We start from the raw sequence: 21210 nt of genomic DNA, 5'->3' as shown, positions 1-21210 counted from the left end.
CTGGATTGGCCAGCAGACATCCAATAGTGTATCCTGATTGGACAGACTTAGTTTGATGGCCAGCCCCATCACCACCATGGTGAGTAGCTTAGGGTGAATCAGGTCCTGTGCCTGCACTTGGGAACCATTAAGGACAAACCACATTCTAAAAGGAAACTTGGATACTCTTCCCAGAAGAAGGAAGAGTGGCTGCTTGCTGGAGGTAATGTACATAATTAAAAAGAATTCATGTTCATTTAATATGGTTTTATATTAAAAAAATACCTACTGTGTGCCCGTGTTCATAGGTATATAGTACAACGAATAAAGCATGGAATTCTACCTTCCAGAAGCTTTCCGTCTCTATGTGGAAAGAAAGTTCAACAGAGAATAAATCACACAAGTAGCTACCCATGCCTCAGAAGATCACAGGTTGGACTAGCCTACAGAATGGCAGATCAAGTTTCCAGAGAAGGTTAAATACTATTCATTCAGAGTCTTCTATTTAAGAGAGTGTGAAATTCCCTGTAGGAAGCTGCTCATTAACAATAGTTGTGTGCGTTTGTTTGTTTTTAACTTTAATTAGCATTTTGGTATTTTAGAGAATTTCAATTATTTGAAACATTAACATTTTGGGCATATCTAAATGTCCTACTAATTGAAAATAAATAAAAAATGACAAAAGTAACCTTTGTTTCTAATACACATAATATAGAGTTTATTTCACATCATACATTTAGAATTTTTGAAAGCATCCACATTTCACTTCTTGCCTTTTTTCCCCAACATATTTCACTATCACTATTTTTAAATAGCACTGTCATTTTAAGGACTTCCTTTTCTTTTTCTCTTCTCCACCTTGGGGATTACTACTTATTTTTCAAAGCCCAGTTCAAATATACTTTTTGGTAGCTTTCCTTAAGTTAGTACCTATATGAGCCTTTAAAAGCACTGTATCTATTACAGAGCCCATCCCCTAGTCTGTACACCAGCCTCTCCTTTATCCCAGCATCTCCATTAGCTATCACCCTGCCTGACACGCTGCAGACAACCAATGTCTGTGTGTTGCATTATCCCTTCTTCTGCTTCTCTGCCAGGAATAATGTTTTATGAAATCTCTGCTGAGTAGAATATGAACCTGAGAAAATAACTCAGGGTGATTTCTTTTGGGGCTGCAACTGGGAGAGTAAGTGGCTGTGCTAGTTGTGATTTCCTTCCCATGAATTCTCGTTCTTGCAGAAATATCCTAGTAGCAAACCACGTGGTCATCTCTTGGCCCACAGAGGTGACAGGGCCCAGAGCTCCTCTGGTAGTGGGTGTGGACCATGGCACTAGGTCCCAGGCAGCCCACTCCTGGACACGGACATTCCAGAGGACCCAAACTAGAAAGCAAAGTAGTCTGGCCTATAGCACTGGGATTATGAAACTCAAACTCTGATTTCTGGGCTAAGAAACTCATTTTTAATTCTTTTGTTTTGTTAATCCTCACCTAAGGATATTTTTCCATCGATTTTTAGAGAGGGAGGGGGAGAGACAGAGAGAGAGAAACATGGATGTGAGAGAGAGAGACATTGATGGTTTGCCTCCCACACACGCGCTGACCAGGGCTGGGGATACATGCCCTCAACAGAATCAAATCCCTGGGCCCATTAGTCTGCCGGACGACACTATCCACTGAGCCAAACTGGCTAGGGCTCATTTGCAATTACTGACCACAGAGAAAGCGCTCCTGAAATTTTCATTTGCTATAGATGACATAACTGGGGATTGAAAGTGTACCCCCGAGTCTTGGTAAATGAGACGTGCCCTTGTTACTTGAAGTGCTTTGTTTTGTTCCATTTATGAGAAGAAAGCAAATCTACAAAACTCAATTTGCCCAAATTCAACTCTCATAGAACTTTTAATTAAGTCAGAATAATTCGAGAAAAAGGAATACCATGGGCCAGGGATGTTGGATAGGATACCAACCACAGAATAAGCTACCTGGGCAGTGGCCTCGGCTCTCCAGTGAGTGTGTGTAGAGTCCTCTGGGTCCTGTATTTGCCTTCTCTTTTGTCTTTTCTTTTGGATTCAAATTCAATTAAATAATATCCTAAATGCCCCATAGAGACATCAACAGGTGCTCTCCTATCAAGGCCTGTCATGTCAGTGGCTACTCTAGTTAAAGGAACCCAGCCTCTCACAGGTCTAAACATGGCCCCCCTGTTCATGGCTCAGCCATTCATGCCTTTGGGTTCCATACAACACTGAGCATAAACTACTGGATTTACCTGAGGATTCAGGTGTCCTGTCTGCTTTTCCTAATATACCACTGTCAGCATGACAAATTAGAAAACATGTTCCCTCTGAATGCCAACTCAAGCGTACATCCCAGACCTAGCTTCCATACGCAAAAGCCGAATCCAACCTAGGTGGTCATCTCGATGTTCCAGACATATTAAACACAATAGTTTTAATTGGGTGGCATTTAGAATAGTTGGAATGAAGTTGTATCATTTTCTATGAGGTTTTCAAGGCCTTGGGTTCTTTGTTGTTCTCTCTCTATTGGATTTAAAGACTTTATAGGTTAACAATCTCATTAAAAAAATAACTAACGACCGAAGCCGGTTTGGCTCAGTGGATAGAGCGTCGGCCTGCGGACTGAGAGGTCCCAGGTTCGATTCCGGTCAAGGGCATGTTCCTGGGTTGCGGCATATCCCCAGTGGGAGACGTGCAGGAGGCAGCTGATTGATGTTTCTCTCCCATCGATGTTTCTAATTATCTCTCTCCCTTCTTCTCTGTAAAAAAATCAATAAAATATATATTTAAAAAAAATAACTAACGCAAAACTCTTCTGAGTTACAAACTTACATCCATTTCATCTTGTCTCTCACATATTTAAGAACACTAAATTGGGATTCTTAATTTTGCCCTTCCCACTTGCAACCAAAGTGCCATCAGCATGACACAGAGCTCTATAGCAAGGCAAATATTTCAGCCTCTTCCCACGCCCAGACCTTCTGAATCAGACACTCTGGGGTGAGGCCAGCTGTGTGTTTATGAGCCCTCCAGGTGATTGGGTCCATGCTGAAGTCTGAGAGCCCCTTCGCTTAGTGATCCTATTTTAGCTCAACCACTGCAATAGACTCTTACTTGGGCTTTCTACTCCCACCTGGGCTTTCTACTCCCACACTTATCCCTTCTCAGCAGACAAGGTAAAATTTTCCCTAAATTTCATCCAGTAACTCCCTTGCTTGATACTTCTAATGTCTTTTAAGTGCACTCAGAAAATTTTTTAAATATTTATCACTAGAGACCCGATGCACAAAATTCGTGCAAGGGGCTCAGACCTTGCAGCCCCTGGCTTTGTCTGGAAGGTCGTTCCGCTTTCTGGTCCAATTAGCATATTAAGCTTTTATTATTATAGATTATTATTATAGATGGCCTATAGGGACCACACGCTCTGGCTCTTTCCTATTGCTCTAATTCTTCTTGCTCTCCTCTATGTTAGCATGTACTACCCTGGACTCTGCTGTTTGGACATGCTTTCATAAATATATTGTTACAAACGTTTTTCTCCTAGCTTGAAGCAAATGGCCTGCACTTGCAGAATTTAAGGTACACTCCCAACCAGTTGTGCCTCATCCAGTTGTGCGCCCATCAGATATCTTGTTATCTTCCAAGGTCATCCTGTTGTTCAGGCAGCTACCCCAGCTGGCTGGTGCAACCCTGACCCAGTCCCTATATAAGAGAACAAATACCCACTCAATGCTGACACCGATATACTGGTCTCAGCTCACTGCTACCCTGGACTCTGCTGTTTGGACATGCTTTCATAAATATATTGTTACAAACGTTTTTCTCCTAGCTTGAAGCAAATGGCCTGCACTTGCAGAATTTAAGGTACACTCCCAACCAGTTGTGCCTCATCCAGTTGTGCGCCCATCAGATATCTTGTTATCTTCCAAGGTCATCCTGTTGTTCAGGCAGCTACCCCAGCTGGCTGGTGCAACCCTGACCCAGTCCCTATATAAGAGAACATAAACACCCACTCGATGCTGACACCGATATACTGGTCTCAGCTCACTGTGAGAAAATGTAATAAAAATTTCTTAAACTCTCAAGATGTCTCTTGGTCTGGCTCCTGTTGGCGTGGACCTAACACCTGAGTCATGCCATTATCCCCATGTCAGCCTTCTGACCTGCTGGGTGGAAGCCTCATACTCCTCACATTGTCTGCTTCTCACCCAGTAGGTCCCCCTCCACATCCATTATACTCTCTCCCACCATGTCTCCTATTACCTTTTGGAATTTCCACATCCAAATCTGTTTACTAGTTTACCACCTAACTCCATCCTAGATCATTGAATATATGAGATCAGGGACAACATTTGTTTTGTTCTCCACTGTGTACCCACTGCTTCTCATAATGCTTATCACGTGAGAGATACTTTTAACAAAAAACAACAACACAAAACAAGAACTTATTGAATGCTTCTTATGCAGGATAAAATACAAAATAAATAAAATCACTGTTGATGTTGGTTCTTAAAAATAGTTTGCTTTAGAAATGCCAGGTAATGTCTGAAGTTGGTGAGTGTTGGTTGGGGATTCTTGTGTACATGGACTAATTACACATGCCAGGGATTTACCACTGGCTCAGGGGTTGTGCTAGGGAAGATTCATGTGTTATTTAGTCTCCTGCATCTTACAATAGCCCTGAGCACTTCACTTCTCACCACAGATCTTGATGCTCTGCCTTTAGTTCTGGCTGGCGCATCTGGTATCACTCAGACAGCACCCACTAAGAAAACACTATGGGTCTATCAGCAGGTTATGCTGCTCTGATTGTGCTTTGCATTACTACCCCTTGGGCTTACCTATTAGGCTTTGGTTGGTTATTTATTTGTTTGTTTTGCTTTTATTTCCTCTTTTGCTTGGAAAATGTGCCTTGAGTTCAGGATGCTTTTAGATTCTAGTTTGGTTTTGGCTCTTAGCATTCATCCCAGCCATGGCTGGCACTTGCTGTCCAGCTCCATCCATTCTTGGATGCCAGATCACAATCCTCTGGACCCCACCTTCGTGAATGCTCCCCTGGATGATGGACCTCAGGAGAGGGACAACTGGACAGGTACAAGCAGAGCCAGGCAGGGTGAGGTGCAAATGAAGTAACTGGCTGTGGTGACTTCACCAACCCCTTACTCCTTATGCACAAACCTTCATTCTTAGAAACTACAACCCAAACCCATTGTCCCTAAGACATCAATTCCATATTCCACTCTCAACACTTGCACTTAGAAATAATTTCTATAGCACACAGTAAGGTGTACACTGATAAAGCATCATTTTCAGCTTTGGAAGAGACATGAGAAGGAATTACCGGGATAGGGCCTGCGCTGGTTCATTATATCCCTCAGCTTGACAGGACACAGAGGTGCCCAGGTATTTGGTTAAGTGTGATTGTGGGTATTTCTGTGAGGGTGTTCCTGGATGAGAAGAACATTTTAACTGGCAAACTAAATAAAGCAGATTGCTTTTCCGTTGTGGGAGGGACTCAATTGAAATTGAAGACCTGATGGAACACAAAGGCTGAGTAAGAGAATCCTGTCTTTGCCTGTTTTTGAGCTTGAACATCAGTCCGATGGAACACAAAGGCTGAGTAAGAGAATCCTGTCTTTCCCTGCCTGTTTTTGAGCTTGAACATCAGTCTTCTGCTGCCTTTGGACTCAGACTGGAACTTACACCATTGGCTCACTTGGGTCTCCAGCTTGCTGACTGCACATCTCAGGAATTCTCAGCCGTCATAAAAGCCAATTCCTAATTATCTATCTATCTATCTATCTATCTATCTATCTATCTATCTATCTATCTATCCTGTTTCTCCAGAGAACTCAGAATAATGCAGGGCTCTGCTGGACAAAAGAAAATTGTATGTTTCTATTTACTGTGATTTCCACGTATAGTTATGACCCTGGGAAGGCCTATCCAATGTACCCAGCCACAACACCCCTGGTGAACATCATCCCCAAGTTCAATGCCACAGGGAGGGACCTGCTAAAGAACCTGTTGAAATATAACCCAGTCCAGTGCATCTCAGCAGAAGAGACCCTGTAGTGTACCTATTTCTCTAACTTCTGCCCCACCCCACCCCACCCCCAGGCTCCAGGACCCCAGCCATCATGCTGTGGGCCGGCCTAATTCATTCCCTCCTGGGAGGAGAGGAGATGGAGGGATGCATGGTGCGCTGAACTCCAGGTGTGCCAGGAGGGAGATACCCAGCCTGTGTTCTTCATTCCCTGGGAAAGTCGGTATATTTATTTAAAACTATTAATAATTCCAAATAGACCTTGTAACTATTATTAGAAGCACACTGTTAAATGTTCAACTTAAAATATTAAGAAAAATGGCTCTACAGTTATCAGCTAACAGCTGGGCAGGCAAATTCAAACAGAACATAAACAATCTCAGCAAAATGTAAAAGTTAATCAGACAAGGCCACTCCATGACTGTGGTGGAACAAGACAGTTCTGCCATCATGTTTGAAACTGGACAGAAGCAAGGATACCCTGCAACCACAAAAATAACGAAAACGTCCCTTTTTCGGTTCACGTAAGTGCTTACTGTTTCTTTGTTAATGACAACTCTCACCTATCTTTCATCCTTCCATCTCCTAGATAACAATCATGAAATGATTTCTACTTCCTAAGAGAATCCAAACCAAAATGGGCCCCAGCCTCCCTAAACCTGTTTTAATCACTCAACTCAGCACAAAGCCTACAGTGAATCCCATTCCATCCCCTTCATCCTGAAGACCTCAGAAGTTTTTCCTTTACTCAGCAAGTTAAGTAAACCTAACAGTGTCAAATGAGCTCCTGATGGCTGCTGCCAGGTGCACTTGGACATAACCTTACACAAGGAAGTGGCTGCTTGCTCAAGGTCACACTGTACCGAAAGAGGGAGAGGTATGGAAACGGATAAAGCTCCAGTTACACAGAAAATCTCAACAGAAAACAAAGCAACTCACTAAAATGCATTAAAAGAAAAAGGAATAAACCACTAAATAGGAAGGAAAGAAGGAAGGTAGGGAAGGAGGGAGGATAGAGGGAGGGAGAAATGAGGAGAAGAATGAAAGGAGGAAGGAAGGAAGGGAGGGAGGAAAGGAGGTCTGACCAAGAGAAGGATCTTGTGAAAGTATTGAAGTATTATCTACTAATTTGATTGTTCAGCAATCCAAGCCTCAGATTAAATGAGATCAATCACAGTGGTGCTAGTATTAACTCAACACACTTATCATCATCTTTATCATCATCAACATCATCACTCTCAATGTTGTATTATTACCAGTCCCTGCTGATGCCTGTTAACATGTTGCCTGTTCACTCATTATGCACAAGCAAACAAAACCATTTGCCTATTTGAGCAAATTAAAAGTCTGTTCATGTATCACACAAGCAAAGGAAGAAGACAAAACAGAACTCACGTTGAGCTGAAGTTCATCTGTCCACTGTCCAATCAGACGGTAGCCCGGGTTTGTGGTGTTGGTCGTCTGGTACTGAAAGATGTCATACCGCCCCGGAGCATCTCCATTCTTGTTAAACATGACTGGGGTGCCAGCGCTCCCTGCAGAAGGCAAGAAAATGACAGATTTTAGAGTGAAGCAAGATTCCTTCCATCTCTTGTGCCACTGGTGATGGTCTAGAGACCTGCTAATGGACAAGATAGCTAGTGCATAACCCCGTTGTTTAACAGGTTCCCCCCAGATGGTCTCTAAGACTCACAGGCAAGCCATCACTGGGGCCGACAGATGCTACTGACAGGAGGTGGGAAAACAAACTGCTTCTTTTTATGAACAGTTCTGTTTCTCAGCATTTCTTAATAGTTTATTTTAATCTTTTTATTATGGAGAATAAAAATAAATGGTTTTCTAAACTACTTCAAGTTTATTATAATTAATTATTGCTGTTTAGCCTCCAACCACCTAAACTGTGGTCAGAAAAGGGCCATTTGTAAAATAGTAAACAAATACATAAACTTAAAAAGGAGCATGCCGGATTTAAAAAAAAAATACCTAAAAGCAAACAAGCAAAAAGTTTTCTTTATTGCTGTTTAGCCTCCAACCACCTAAACTGTGGTCAGAAAAGGGCCATTTGTAAAATAGTAAACAAATACATAAACTTAAAAAGGAGCATGCCGGATTTAAAAAAAAAAATACCTAAAAGCAAACAAGCAAAAAAGTTTACTTAAAAGGTACTTGGATACTGATTGCATTGATAAATATTTTTGGCTGACTATTTCTAAATTACTTTATATGATTAACAGTGTAAAATGCTTAGCAATGTGCCTGGCATATGTTTTATAAATATTAACTTATTTCTCAATCTCCCATTTGAACCTCACATTTTTAAAATGTTCATCTTAAGAGGAAACCAATAGGTTTATTTAGAGTATGTTAGAAAGATAGAAGAGAGTGAAAGATACAGAAAGAGAAAGAAAAGGATACATATCTTTGAAAGTGGGATATGAGCGAAAAGCCCCTTAATGTTAATCCCATGGAGCAATTGGCAAGCCACATACAGAGAGTGAAACTTGTGAGTTTTGGTTAGTTCCAGGGACAGTTACAAAGGAATCACCAAAAGTTTGGCAACTGGGTGCAGTTTCTCTCCCCTGGATTCACTGGAAACAGGATAGATGTGGGTGGTCTCAGGTGTGAGACTGATCTCTGCTCTGCCTTTAGGTTCACACTGGATAGATATTCCTCATAACAAACGATGCTCTAGTTCCTGCCTTTTACAAGGATGTTTACAGGGAGTTTACAAGCTGAAATAAAATCACTGGGAACAGAAGTTCATTTTGCTACTTCGGGAGAGGAGGATGAAGCACTTTTGTGAATTCTGGTTGTAAACTGAAGACTCATGGTGGCAGAGCTCTGCATCTGGCTAAGGAAATCATTAGCCTCTGCAGTTTGGGCCACGGTGGCATTTATGTGAATGATCTGCATGAAAGAAAAACAAAAGCATGTTAACTGGAGGGAGGCAGTACTTGAATGGTAGGAAAAGATGCCAGCGCTTAGGAAGCAGGCAAGCTGGTGAAACTGGCCCCACACAAGTGACCACTCAACACAGGAAGGGAGTCAGAAAAGGGTCCAATCAGAGGAACAAGAGGCAGACAAGATTGCAATCCTGTGCTGAAAGTGACCCCCACGGGGAGGGTTTGTCCAACGTTATTGGCAGAATACAGAGGCAGTCAGAGAACTCCACACCATCTCACAACTGTCAGGCACAGGATTTTATGACATTTCTAGTATTAAATTTTTTTAAAAAAATCAGAGCTGTGGTAGGCGAAATAATGGCTCCCCAAATCTGTCCATGTCCTAATCTTCAGAACCTGTGGATATTGCCATTTGGGGCCAAAGGCTTTTTTTTCAGGGATGACATTAAGGATCATGGGGTGGGGGAGGCTGGGGGGGATTGTCCTGGACAATCTAGGTAGATCCAGTGTAATTATAATGGGCCTTAAAAGTGAGAGGCAGCAGGAGTCAAAGGAGGAAGGAGATGGGAAGATGGAAACAGGAGGTTGGAGTGACGGAGGCAGGGGTCATAGCCAAAGAGTGCAGGTGGCTTCCAGGAGCTAGAAAAGGCCAGGGACTCTCCCCTCAAAGCTCCAGAAGAACAGCCTTGCCTTCACCTTAAGTAAAGCCCAGTGAGATCTGTGCCAAACCACACAGCTATAATGCATTTGTGTTGTTCAAGCCATTAAACTTATGGTTCTTTTATAGGGTATCAGTAGGAAACTACCACAGAGCTGGAGGACACAGAACACTGAACTTCCTAATTTTACAAATACAGTCCTTAGGTTCAGAGAGGGGAAGTCACTTGCTCCAGGGCCACTCAACTAATTAAACTAGAATAGTGTTTGGTAACTGGCTTTGGAATCCCCTAAAACAGGGGTGACCTTTATTAAATTATTCAATCTCCCTCTACATCGGATGGTCACTAGTGGTTTTTCTCATAGTATTAGTAAGAATTAAATGTAATAATATACCTAACGTGCTTAGTTCCATGCCTGATACATAAGTGCTCAACAGATGGTAGTGATATTCCATAGTTGTTTGTTTGTTTTTAATCCTCACCCGAGGATGTTTTTCCATTGATTTTAGAGAGAGTGGAAGAGAGAGGGAAAGACAGAGAGAAATATCGAAGTGAGAGGAACACATCGATTGGTGGCCTACTTCACACACCCCGACCAGGGCCTGCCTGCAACCGAGGTACGTGCCCTTGACCGGAATCGGGACCCTTTGGTCTACAGGCTGATGCTCTATCCCCTCAGCCAAATCAGCTAGGCTAGGGCATATAGTTGTTTTTATTTTTATCATTGTTTTGTTGGCTAATATCTCAGGACCAGAACACATGCCTTTAGACACCCAGACTTTCCAACGCACCAAAGCTGACTCTCCTAATGGGTACCTAATTTCAATTTCTCCATCAGGGTAAGCATCTTTTGTTTTCCAAAAAGTGGGCACTATCTGTGAGTTATGCAGGTGTGGTCTCACTAGCTTGAATCAGTGGCTGAGTCTGTTTGGCCAATTTGTTTCATCTACATTGTACCTAGTCACCACCCTCAGAGCCCATAAAGGCACCCACTGTATCCCAATTGGATCTCTGAAGCTCTCTCTCTACATGAAATACAGGAGCCTTTCCAGTACAGACAGAAGATGATGAACAAAAGAAGTTTTTAATATTAGCTTTCTCCTTCCAGTGAACCTTCCAAGTATATAAGAAGAACAAACAAAGTCCGCATTTTATATATTATCAGCAAGAAAATAACCCTATCATTTTGCAGGAAGATAGTAATATCTTGCTCACCTTTCTCTGCTTTCACATTGGGTACTAGGATCTGCTGTAATTGTATAGCTTCTAGTCATTATGAAATATGATGAGCTTTTCATTGTCTTTGAGAGGAGAGAAGAATATTGGAGGCCTGGGGCTCTGAAAGGTCTCAGGCCACCAGCTAAATATTCACCAGAATGAGACACACCATCTAATCGCTCTCTCTTCCTATAATCTTTGTTAGGCAAAATGACTCTTGTCATGCCCTTTCCATTCTCATTAAAGTTCATGCTTTAAAAAATTAAGACAGAAGAGCCGAACACTTTATCTAAGTGATGACTTGTAATAGCGTATGTGGTTTTGACCTTTCTGATGGATTCTGTATAGCTAATGGATTATTATTTCCACTTATTTTTTCCACAATACCTTTTTAACAGCTTCCCTGGGTTTCTTAAAAGAGAAAAAAAATGGGATTATGTTCAATGATGTCTATACAGGGATGGACAAAAGTAGGTTACATAATACGAATAAATAATACAATAATTAGCCCTAGCTAGGCTTTTCATTGGTTATAGGGTCATCCCCATACACTAAGATTGAGGGTTCAGTCTCTGGTCAGGGCACATACAAGAAGCAACCAACAAATGCATGGATAGGTGGAAAACAAATTGATATTTCTCTCTCTCTCTTTCTATCTCTCCCTTCCTCCCCCCGCCTCTCTCTTTAAAACCAAGCAGTATTTTTTTGAAAATTACAATACTTACTAAATGATAATACAAGAATAAACTGTTTCACATACTTGCAACTGTAAATCTACTTTTGCCCACCATCATATCCTATATAATAAAGAGCTAATATGCAAATGGTCATCGGGCCCTCGCACCCTTGTGCCCTCCTGCCCTCGTGCTAGGGCCAGGGGACCTGAGGCTGCGCCCCCTGCCTGGTGGGGCTTGATGGGGGACCTGAGGCTGCGCCCCCTTCCCTGCAGGGCTTGATGGGGGTGGGGCTGGCCGGGTCTGGGTCTTGCATGATTTCAAGGTGCATGCGGGTGAGTGGGGACTTGACTCTGGGTCATGCGGCACACCCCAGACTCTGACAGGAGGAAGATTTTCATATACATTTTACTAATTTTCTTTCATCTCTGACACTTCTATTATAGAGAAAGGGCAAATAGCAATATTAAAATATTTCCTCTAATTAATTCCCTTTTAATGTACACAAATTTTGTGCACCAGGCCACTAGTATATATATATGTGTGTGTGTGTGTATATATATTTATGATCACAGCGGTCCAGAGAAGAGAAAGAAGTTATCAAAGAAGAAGTGATCATCTGCAGAAATGTCTCCAGGTATCAGGGCTGGGATGCAGGTGCACTGAGGTAGTGAAAACAGGGCCACTAGACAAGATGGCATAGTGGAAGGTTAGATGACAGGATGTGCTCAAGTCTGAAATCTCTATTGGATCAGAGTATCTGAATGAAGCCCTTTCTTCCTGGGTAGAGAAGGACTTAGGATCTCGATTGCTCAGGTGTCCAAACAGCCCTCTGCATCAAGGTATTTACAAGTTTCCTGCTCTTACTTTCACACCCATGTACAGATTCCAGAAACATGGCACTGATTTGTGTTCCACTTATCTAGCACTGCTTAGCACACTACCCTAAACCTTTGTGCTTCAAATAATAACAACCCATATTTTGCAATTTGGGCAGAGCTTGGGGACAGCACCTCTGGTCCCCTCATGTCAGCTGGGCAGCTTGAAGCCCACATGCCTCACAGTTGCTGCCAGCTACCAGCTGGGACCTTAGCCGGGGCTGTGTTAGGAACACCCACATGTGGCCTGTCTATTTGGCATCTTGGCTTCCTCCCAACATGGTAGCTGTGTCCGCAATACAAATGTCCTGAGAGAATGAGGCAGAAGCCTATTCACCCATATGCCTTAGAAGTCAGATAGTGTCACTTCTGCATCAGTCACACGCTCTTAGATTCAAGGGGAGGGAGCATAGAGCTCACCTCTTGATGGAGGAAAGCTAAGTTCACGTTTCAAAAAGAGCACATGAGCCCTGGCCAGGTGGGTTGGGGCATCATCCCAAACAGCCTAAGGTTGCAGGTTTCATTCTGATTCAGGGCACACACCTAGGTTGTGGGTTCCATCGCCAGCTGGGGTGCATATAGGAAGCAGTCAACTGATGTTTCTCTCTCTGTCTCCCACCCTTCCTCCCTCTCTAAAAATCAATAAAAACATATCCTCCTGTGAGGATTTTAAAAAAGCACATGATATATATCATCTTTACAAAATATACTGACACCCAATCCATCTTCTGGAAACTAGTAAATCTAGGTACAGACCCACACCAGATTAAATATGCCATTGTATAGCAATTCTCTAAGATGTTGTATCCAAGACAACAAATTTATTAAATTTACATCTACAGGTATTAACAATTGGTTAGATGGGCCAACGTAGACATAACTACATAAATCAAATTTAGGCTCAGGTCATTGCATTCATTTGGGATGCAGAGAAAAACATGGCCAGAAGTGATGAATTTAAAGGTAGTTATCTTTTCTCTTGGTGCATCATAAGAAGAGGTTAAGTGCTTGGTGAAACTATAGCAATATTTTCTGGACAATCTATTATCATTTCCTAAATTGATGCTTTGGTGAATGTGAGGGTCAGAGTTATTAAACTGTGCCCTATTGATCTGGAATCAAACTCCTAGGGGTGCAGAAAGTTTTGTATTAAAGTAACAGAAGAGAACAATTAGGCTTCGTTGAGACCAAAAAAATCAAAACCCTACTAAAACATGCTAAAGAAAGGCTACATTTTTCACAATAGACTAGGAAGAGACTTGCTTTCTAGATCCGTCTCTGTCATTTGCTAACTGTGAAGTCTTGAACAAATATTTCCTCCTCTCTAGTATTTTATTTCTTTATATAAAAATCAAGAAATTAAGGATCAAGATGGCGGCATAGGTAAACACCGGAGACTGCTGCCGCAAACAACCACTTCAAAAATACAACTAAAAGACGGAACGGACATCACCCAGAACCACAGGAAGGCTGGCTGAGGAGAGACTCTTCAACTAGAAGGAAAAATAACAGCACACCGAGGCTCAGAGGAGGCGCAGTGTGGAAAAAACTCAGGTGCGGAGGTGCGCGCGCAAAGCGGGCTGGTGGCTGAGAGCGCGGTTGTCGTTTTCGGTCAGGGGGGAGTCTCAGACTCTGAGCTCCAGATACGGGCGAATCGCTGGGGACTCGGACCCAAACGGGAGAAGCGGGAGTGTCTGGCATCAGTTGGAAGGCAGCTTTCCCTCCGAGGTTTGCAGCGGTTCCGGGGGTTCTGAGAAGCAGAGCCTCTGGGAACGGGACTGAGAGGGGCTATAACCGCTCCCTCCGCCCGCCCTGTTGAGCCCGCCCCGCCCAAGCCCTGCGCAGAGCCATTTGCCAGATCGCCTCAGGCAAAGGCTAGATTAGCACCTCCCCAGAGGACAGAAGTTTTCCGCGGCAGACACAGCTGATTCACACAGCCAGTCGGCCTGGTGGTCAAATCCCTCTAGTATTAACTACAACAATCAAGGCTCAACTAGAACAAGACTGCGCACAAAGACCACTAGGGGGTGCACCAAGAAAGCATAAAAAATGCGGAGACAAAAAAACATGACAGAAATGGAGGATATAGAGCTAAAAATCGCAATTTTGAGGGCTTGCAAAAATGTGCTAGAAGCTGTCAATAAACTTGAGGAGAGAGTCACGAAAACTAATGAGACCCTCGATGCTATGATAAAGAACCAACTAGAAATTAAGCATACACGGACTGAAATAAAGAATATTATACAGACACCCAATAGCAGACCAGAGGAGCGCAAGAATCAAGTCAAAGATTTGAAATGCGAAGAAGCAAAAAACACCCAACCGGAAAAGCAAAATGAAAAAAGAATCCGAAAATATGAAGATAGTGTAAGGAGCCTCTGGGACAGCTTCAAGCGTACAAACATCAGAATAATTGGGGTGCCAGAAGATGAGAGACAGCAAGATATTGAAAACCTATTTGAAGAAATAATGGCAGAAAACTTCCCCCACCTGGTGAAAGAAATGGACTTACAGGTCCAAGAAGCGCAGAGAACCCCAAACAAAAGGAATCCAAAGAGGACCACACCAAGACACATCATAATTAAAATGCCAAGAGCAAAAGACAAAGAGAGAATCTTAAAAGCAGCAAGAGAAAGAGACTCAATTACCTACAAGGGAATACCCATACGACTGTCAGCTGATTTCTCAACAGAAACTTTGCAGGCCAGAAGGGAATGGCAAGAAATATTCAAAGTGATGAATAGCAAGAACCTACAACCAAGATTACTTTATCCAGCAAAGCTATCATTCAGAATTGAAGGTCAGATAAAGAGCTTCACAGATAAGGAAAAGCTAAAGGAGTTCATCACCACTAAACCAGTATTATATGAAATGCTGAAAGGTATCCTTTAAGAGGAGGAAGAAGAAAAAGGTAAAGATACAAATTGTGAACAACAAACATGCATCTATCAACAAGTGAATCTAAGAATCAAGTGAATAAATAATCTGATGTACAGAATGAACTGGTGATTATAATGAATCAGGGACATAGAAAGGGAATGGACTGACTATTCTTGGGGGGGAAAGGGGAATGGGAGATGCGGGAAGAGACTGGACAAAAATCGTGCACCTATGGATGAGGACAGTGGGTGGGGAGTGAGGGCGGAGGGTGGGGCGGGAACTGGGAGGAGGGGAGTTATGGGGGGGAAAAAAAGAGGAACAAATGTAACCTGAACAATAAAGATTTAATTAAAAAAAAATCAAGAAATTAAATGAGTGACAAATGTCAAATTTCTTTTCACTAATAGCTGTTCACTTCAAGTGATACGGAATCCATTAATTAAATCCAGCATAGATTCTGTTTCACAAAACTGCCGAGCCCCACCATCAACAAACGTCACAGTGCCCCTGGAGCCAGAGGCCTCCCGGTTGTCCTTATGACAGAAAAAAAGTCCTCAGAGAACAGGCGATTATGTGGACCACAGGGCAGGATTGCAATGAGGACAGAGAGAGAAAAAACAATTGATCCTGCCTGGCACCTCCCACAGAGCATCCACTCTGAGATGAAGAAGCAGGAATGAAGTAGTCAGCCCTTCCTCTCAGACATTTACAGGGGACAGCCTGTAGAGTTAGGTGCCCAAGGACCAGTGTAGCGTCATCACTACCCAGATGTGTGGTTCTGAATATCATGATTCTTAATTCTCTGTGAAGTTTCCTTATCTTAAAAAAAGGGTAAATAATAGTGCCTACACCGTGCTGATGTTCTAAATATTAATTAAGCCAACACAGGTATGTAGCACACTTTCTGGCACACAGTAATCATTCCATAAACATGGGTCCTGTGTCTCATCCGAAGCTCAGCATCTCTGGCTTATCAACGGACAAGACCGTTTTGACAAAATGATTCTACAGAGCACTATTTGGAAGAACAATAAGGGAATAGTCACCAAGAACAGTCTCAAAACGATAATTCTGGTCACTCTTATAAGAATGGTTATCCATATCTATGAACCAAAATACAAAGCCCAGAGACTGACCCAGCTAACGGAATGTAGTGTTTAATAAATAATGAAATTTACATGTGTCTGTCTCTGAGAAAATTAATTCTATATTTTAGGAGATTCTGTAAAATCAGGAAGAAATTATAAAATGAAGATCATTTATTCTGGTTTTACACACAGTCATTTTGTCTCCATCTAAACTACAGAACTGTTGATCCCCAAACAGGCTGTGGTTCCTCTTCATCCAAATACTAGCAAACTCCTGGAAGATCGATATAATATTGTGGGTTTAAGTGGATTGTTGTTTATAAGCAGAAAAGCGAGAAGGTTTCCTTTAATATTAATATAATTACCTGTGCCAGTAAATTAATATTGATATAATACTATTTAAAACTCATCTGCAAGTTTTATTTAAAATGTCTCCATTGTCTCACTAGTGTCCTTTTTCCGGTAGAGGATCCATTACTTTTCCCACACTGCATTCAATGGTACTGTCTCCTTAGTGTCTTCCAGTCTGGAACAATTCCTCCACCAGCCTTTCTCACAACATGAATACTTAGGAAGGGTATTAGCCAGTTATTTTGTCCTATGTTTTCTTATGCTTAGATTGAGGCATGTATTTTTGGCAATAAGACCTCAGCAGTGATGCTGTAACCTTCCCCCACGTTAAGGTTGTATCTGAAGGCCTCTTCTGTGTCTCAAAGCCCGAGAAGTAGGAGCACCCATGTCTGAGGGCAGGAGCAGAGGGAGAGAGAATTTGCCCTTCTTCTGCCTTCTGGGTCTCTTCAGGCCCTGGGGGGGGCGGGGTTGGAGGAAACCCACCCACCTTGGGGAGAGCCCTCTCTCCTTTACTCAGTTCACCAAGTCAAATGCTAATCGCTTCCCGAAACACCCTCACAGAGGCACCCAGCGGTACTGTTTTGCCAGCTAGCTAAGCATCACTTTACCCAGTCAAGTTGACTCATAAAATTAATTATCAATTGGTTAACAAAATTCAATATGATCATGAATAAACCTGACTATATTGAAAGTTAAAAACAGAACCACACTGAAGAGAGTAAAGAAATAAAAAAAAATGAATGCAAATATTTTAGGAAGACAGTATTTGAGTAAATACTGTAAGACTGGAGACAAAAATAACTGTATAGAGATAGTGTACAATAACTAATAAATATGCGTGTTTTTCACAGTTCTGAATTTATATTCACTGAGGCAGAATTTGACTTTATATAAAAACCTATTTTAAGGAAATACTCCTTAAATATTTATTCACTCGTTCCCTCACTACTCTCTCACTACTCACTCATTCATATATTGACTCAATCTTTAAAATCAGATAATCAACCATGTTTTGACACATACTCAAGAGTAAATAATCATTCAACATGTAACTTATAAAGCAGAATGCCAACACAGGATTCCTAAAAACCACAGGTGCTTGGAGACTCACCATTGAAATTAACGTTGCGGATGTACTTCAGCAACTTCTTGCCCCCAGCTTGCTCCATCTCCGGACAGACGCCCCGGTAGTCAGCACAAAGATCCTTGTTCATGTGATGCAGGGCATGAGCCATCGCGTAGACTGCGTCAATCACGAACTGAACTTTCCCCTCCTGCTCATAGTTGGAATCTTTTCCAATTCTCTCCTGTCCTGCACATTAAAACAAGAAGCACACAAAGATTGGTGTTGAATAGAATGTCTACACTTGTCTTTACTTTCAACTACACTTAAAGCAAACAATGTTTTGAGGACCAGGACAGTGCAAGCCACACAGAAACATGTGACTACATTATTAGGTAGTTTTTAGTAGTTGATTTTGGAGCATATCACACTAATCATTCCAGTCATTATTACATGAACTTTAGAAGCAGCCACTACACTATTCAAAATGTGGTGGTCCCATAGAATCGAGGGATCACTGGGATTAGGAGCTGGGCTGCCACATTCAAATCTTTAAAGCTCACGTACTCTAGAAAGGTGAGAGGCCGAAAGGGAAAACAGATGAAATTCCACACGGAGCTCACTACCTTCTCTATATCTACTCCATCCACCTTTTGTGTTGACTGTCTCAATTGTTGGTATTACTGGGAACTCAGATACTTAGGCTAAAAAATCTGGTGTCATTTTTCATTGTTTCCTGACTCTCACTCCCCATTAACCACATACATGTATATGGAGCTAATGAATAGCCAAGTTCTATCAGTTCTACCTCTGATTCACTGAACAGTTTTGGCCAAACTAAAAATGCCCTACCTATGCGCTCCTCATCTCCCATCCGGATGCAAGGCCACGTGTCTCCATCTACTCTACTCATTCCTCTGTGTCCTCTTTCCCACTACAAAGCTCATCTCTTCATCCCCATGCTCCAAATGCTTCAATGGCTCTCCGTTGGCTCCAAGCCCTGTCCACTGACAACTGAGAATGTCCATCCCCATCTGCCTAGTAACAGTAAGAACTGACATTCTGTCCCCCACCCCACTGTGTTGGAAGCTTTGCATACATTATTTCTAGCCTCACTTTGTGAGATAAATATTATTTATCCTCTTTATCCAGATGGGAAAGCTGAGCCATCGTCATTTACAGACAGATCAATGATGATCATTCAGGCTTGTCTGGCCCCAAAGCCTTCTCCCTATGTTGGCCTACCCCAGGCTTTCCCTACATTTTTTATTGCCAAATAGGTACACTTTTTTATTGTAGTTCCAGACAGGTACTTTTTTTTTTTATTGTTGTTCCAGACAAGTATGGCTATTTTTTTCCTGAATACATCATAAACTCCAATGTTAAACAATCTTTGCTCATGCTCCTTACTTTGCTAGAAATGTCCTTCCCCCTTACTTTTGCCCATCATAATTTAATTTTTTCTCCATGGCACAATTCAATGATAGCCAACTCTGAGCCCCTCAATCATAATGAACGATTTTACAAAACATTTCAAATCTTTATTATAACATTAATAATAGCACTATATTTTAATGCTCTAACATTTCATTTCTTTTCTTATATTCCCAACACTGAACAAAGCATTTAGTATCTAGCACAGGGGTGGGCAAACTTTTTGACTCAAGGGCCACAACGGGTTCTTAAACTGGACCGGAGGGCCGGAACAAAAGCATGGATGGAGTGTTTGTGTGAACTAATATAAATTCAAAGTAAGCATCATTACATAAAAGGGTACGGTCTTTTTTTTTTTTTAGTTTTATTCATTTCAAACGGGCCGGATCCGGCCCGCGGGCCGTAGTTTGCCCACGGCTGATCTAGCAGATTCTAAACAACAGTTGTATTAAATTACACAGTCATTTAGTTCAAGGTACCAGGAACTCTCTTTAGACCTCTTGTCCCTCTATGAGAAATAATTAGCTACAAACTGCCTTCCACTTTCATAGCACCAATCTCCAAATTGTTTCCTACAGCATATTTGTGTAGTAAAGACACAACAGGAATTTTGCAACCCCAACTTATTCTCCTGCGAAGGGTTCCTGACAGTTAAATAGTTGTAGACTTCTTTACCAGAGAATTGTTTGGAGCATTTACTTTTATAAAAAAAAAAGTATAATTTCCAAGAAGAAAACTCAGAATTTCCCAAATTTACTTGAATTTGCATCTTTCCTTTTCAGAGCACACATCACTATATTATATGGCAGACACTTCTGTGGTTTATGTGCATATCATTTAAGTAACAATCAACTGATGCTCACTGCTAGTTACTTGATTTAGGCCTTTCAGCATGTTTAGAGTAGGATTGTTTTAAACGTGTTTTTATTGAATTTTAGAGAGAGAAAGAGAGAGGGAAAAAGAGAGGAACATCAGTGTGAGAGCGCAACATCAATTGGCTGCTTCCTGCACGCCCTCTACCAAGGATTGAGCCCCGCAACCCACACATGTGCCCTGACCAGGAATTGAACCAGCAAATGGTACACAGGATGACACCCAACCAACTGAGCCACACAGGCCAAGGCTAGAGTAGGAATTTTCTTTTTTAAGATAAAATTCCTCATGAATTCCTACTGCTACTTCCAATTCAAACCCAGGACTAGTGGGTATTTCCTAACCTTGGCACTGATACACCTCTACCTCCCCTTTTCCTGAGAAAAATCCTCATTCCTAATGATACCATTATGATTATTCATTCACTTTAATCCATGGTATGCAGATAACATTGTAAGAAAAACTATCATGTCTAACAAACAGTCTAAATAATGTAATGTAATGAACAGCCTTGTGCAAATATGTGCTTTTCAATTTTTGTCTGGGTATTTTGGTGATAGATTCTGAGAAGTGGGGCTGCTTTGTTAAAGAGTAAATTCATATGTATTTTTGCTAATTATTGGCAGATTCCTCTTTAACAGGTTTGCTCCACGTTGCTTTTCCAGAAACAAAAGATGAGAGTGTTCATTTCCCTACCACCTCACCACCCAAGTGTATTGTGTCAAACTTGGACTGTCTTTAATCAGATATGAAAAAAATGCTACAAGTGTATTTTTATTTTTCTTATTTTAGGGGCGGTTGAACATCTCCCTTTAAAAAAGCCATTGTATTTCTTTTTCTGTAAACAGTCTATAATCTAGCCAATTGTTGTAAAAAGTTGTTGGTCATTTCTCTAATTTTAAAGGCTTTTTATTAATTTAACATATTAATTCCTTGAGATAAAGTTGCAACTATTTGTCCAAGTTTGTAATTTTTCTTTAACTTTAGGTATTTCTTTTTAAAATAAAATTACATTAGGTAAAAATTGTTTTCTTTTGTTTTTAAAATTATCAGTTTCTTTTATTCTTATTGCTTCTGGATTTTCAGTCATGGTTGGAAAGAAATGTCCCCACTCTCAGAGTATAGAAGATCCATATTTTCTTCTAG

General features: G+C 41.6%; 1 protein-coding gene across 1 annotated transcript in view; it reads right to left on the bottom strand.

The window, feature by feature from the left end:
- Positions 1–21210, bottom strand: part of GRM7 (glutamate receptor, metabotropic 7) — a 249134-nt gene that overhangs the window by 202382 nt on the left and 25542 nt on the right. The window contains exons 3-4 of the mRNA XM_014544687.1: positions 17806–18006; positions 7439–7578 (exon numbers count right to left, since the gene is read on the bottom strand). Coding sequence (XP_014400173.1) covers positions 7439–7578; positions 17806–18006 — 341 coding nt within the window. The remainder of the gene's footprint in view (positions 1–7438; positions 7579–17805; positions 18007–21210) is intronic.

This window comes from Myotis brandtii, unplaced genomic scaffold (assembly GCF_000412655.1).
Source record: "Myotis brandtii unplaced genomic scaffold, ASM41265v1 scaffold378, whole genome shotgun sequence".
Taxonomy (NCBI): domain Eukaryota; kingdom Metazoa; phylum Chordata; class Mammalia; order Chiroptera; family Vespertilionidae; genus Myotis; species Myotis brandtii.
This window is presented reverse-complemented; position numbering and strand designations above follow the sequence as displayed.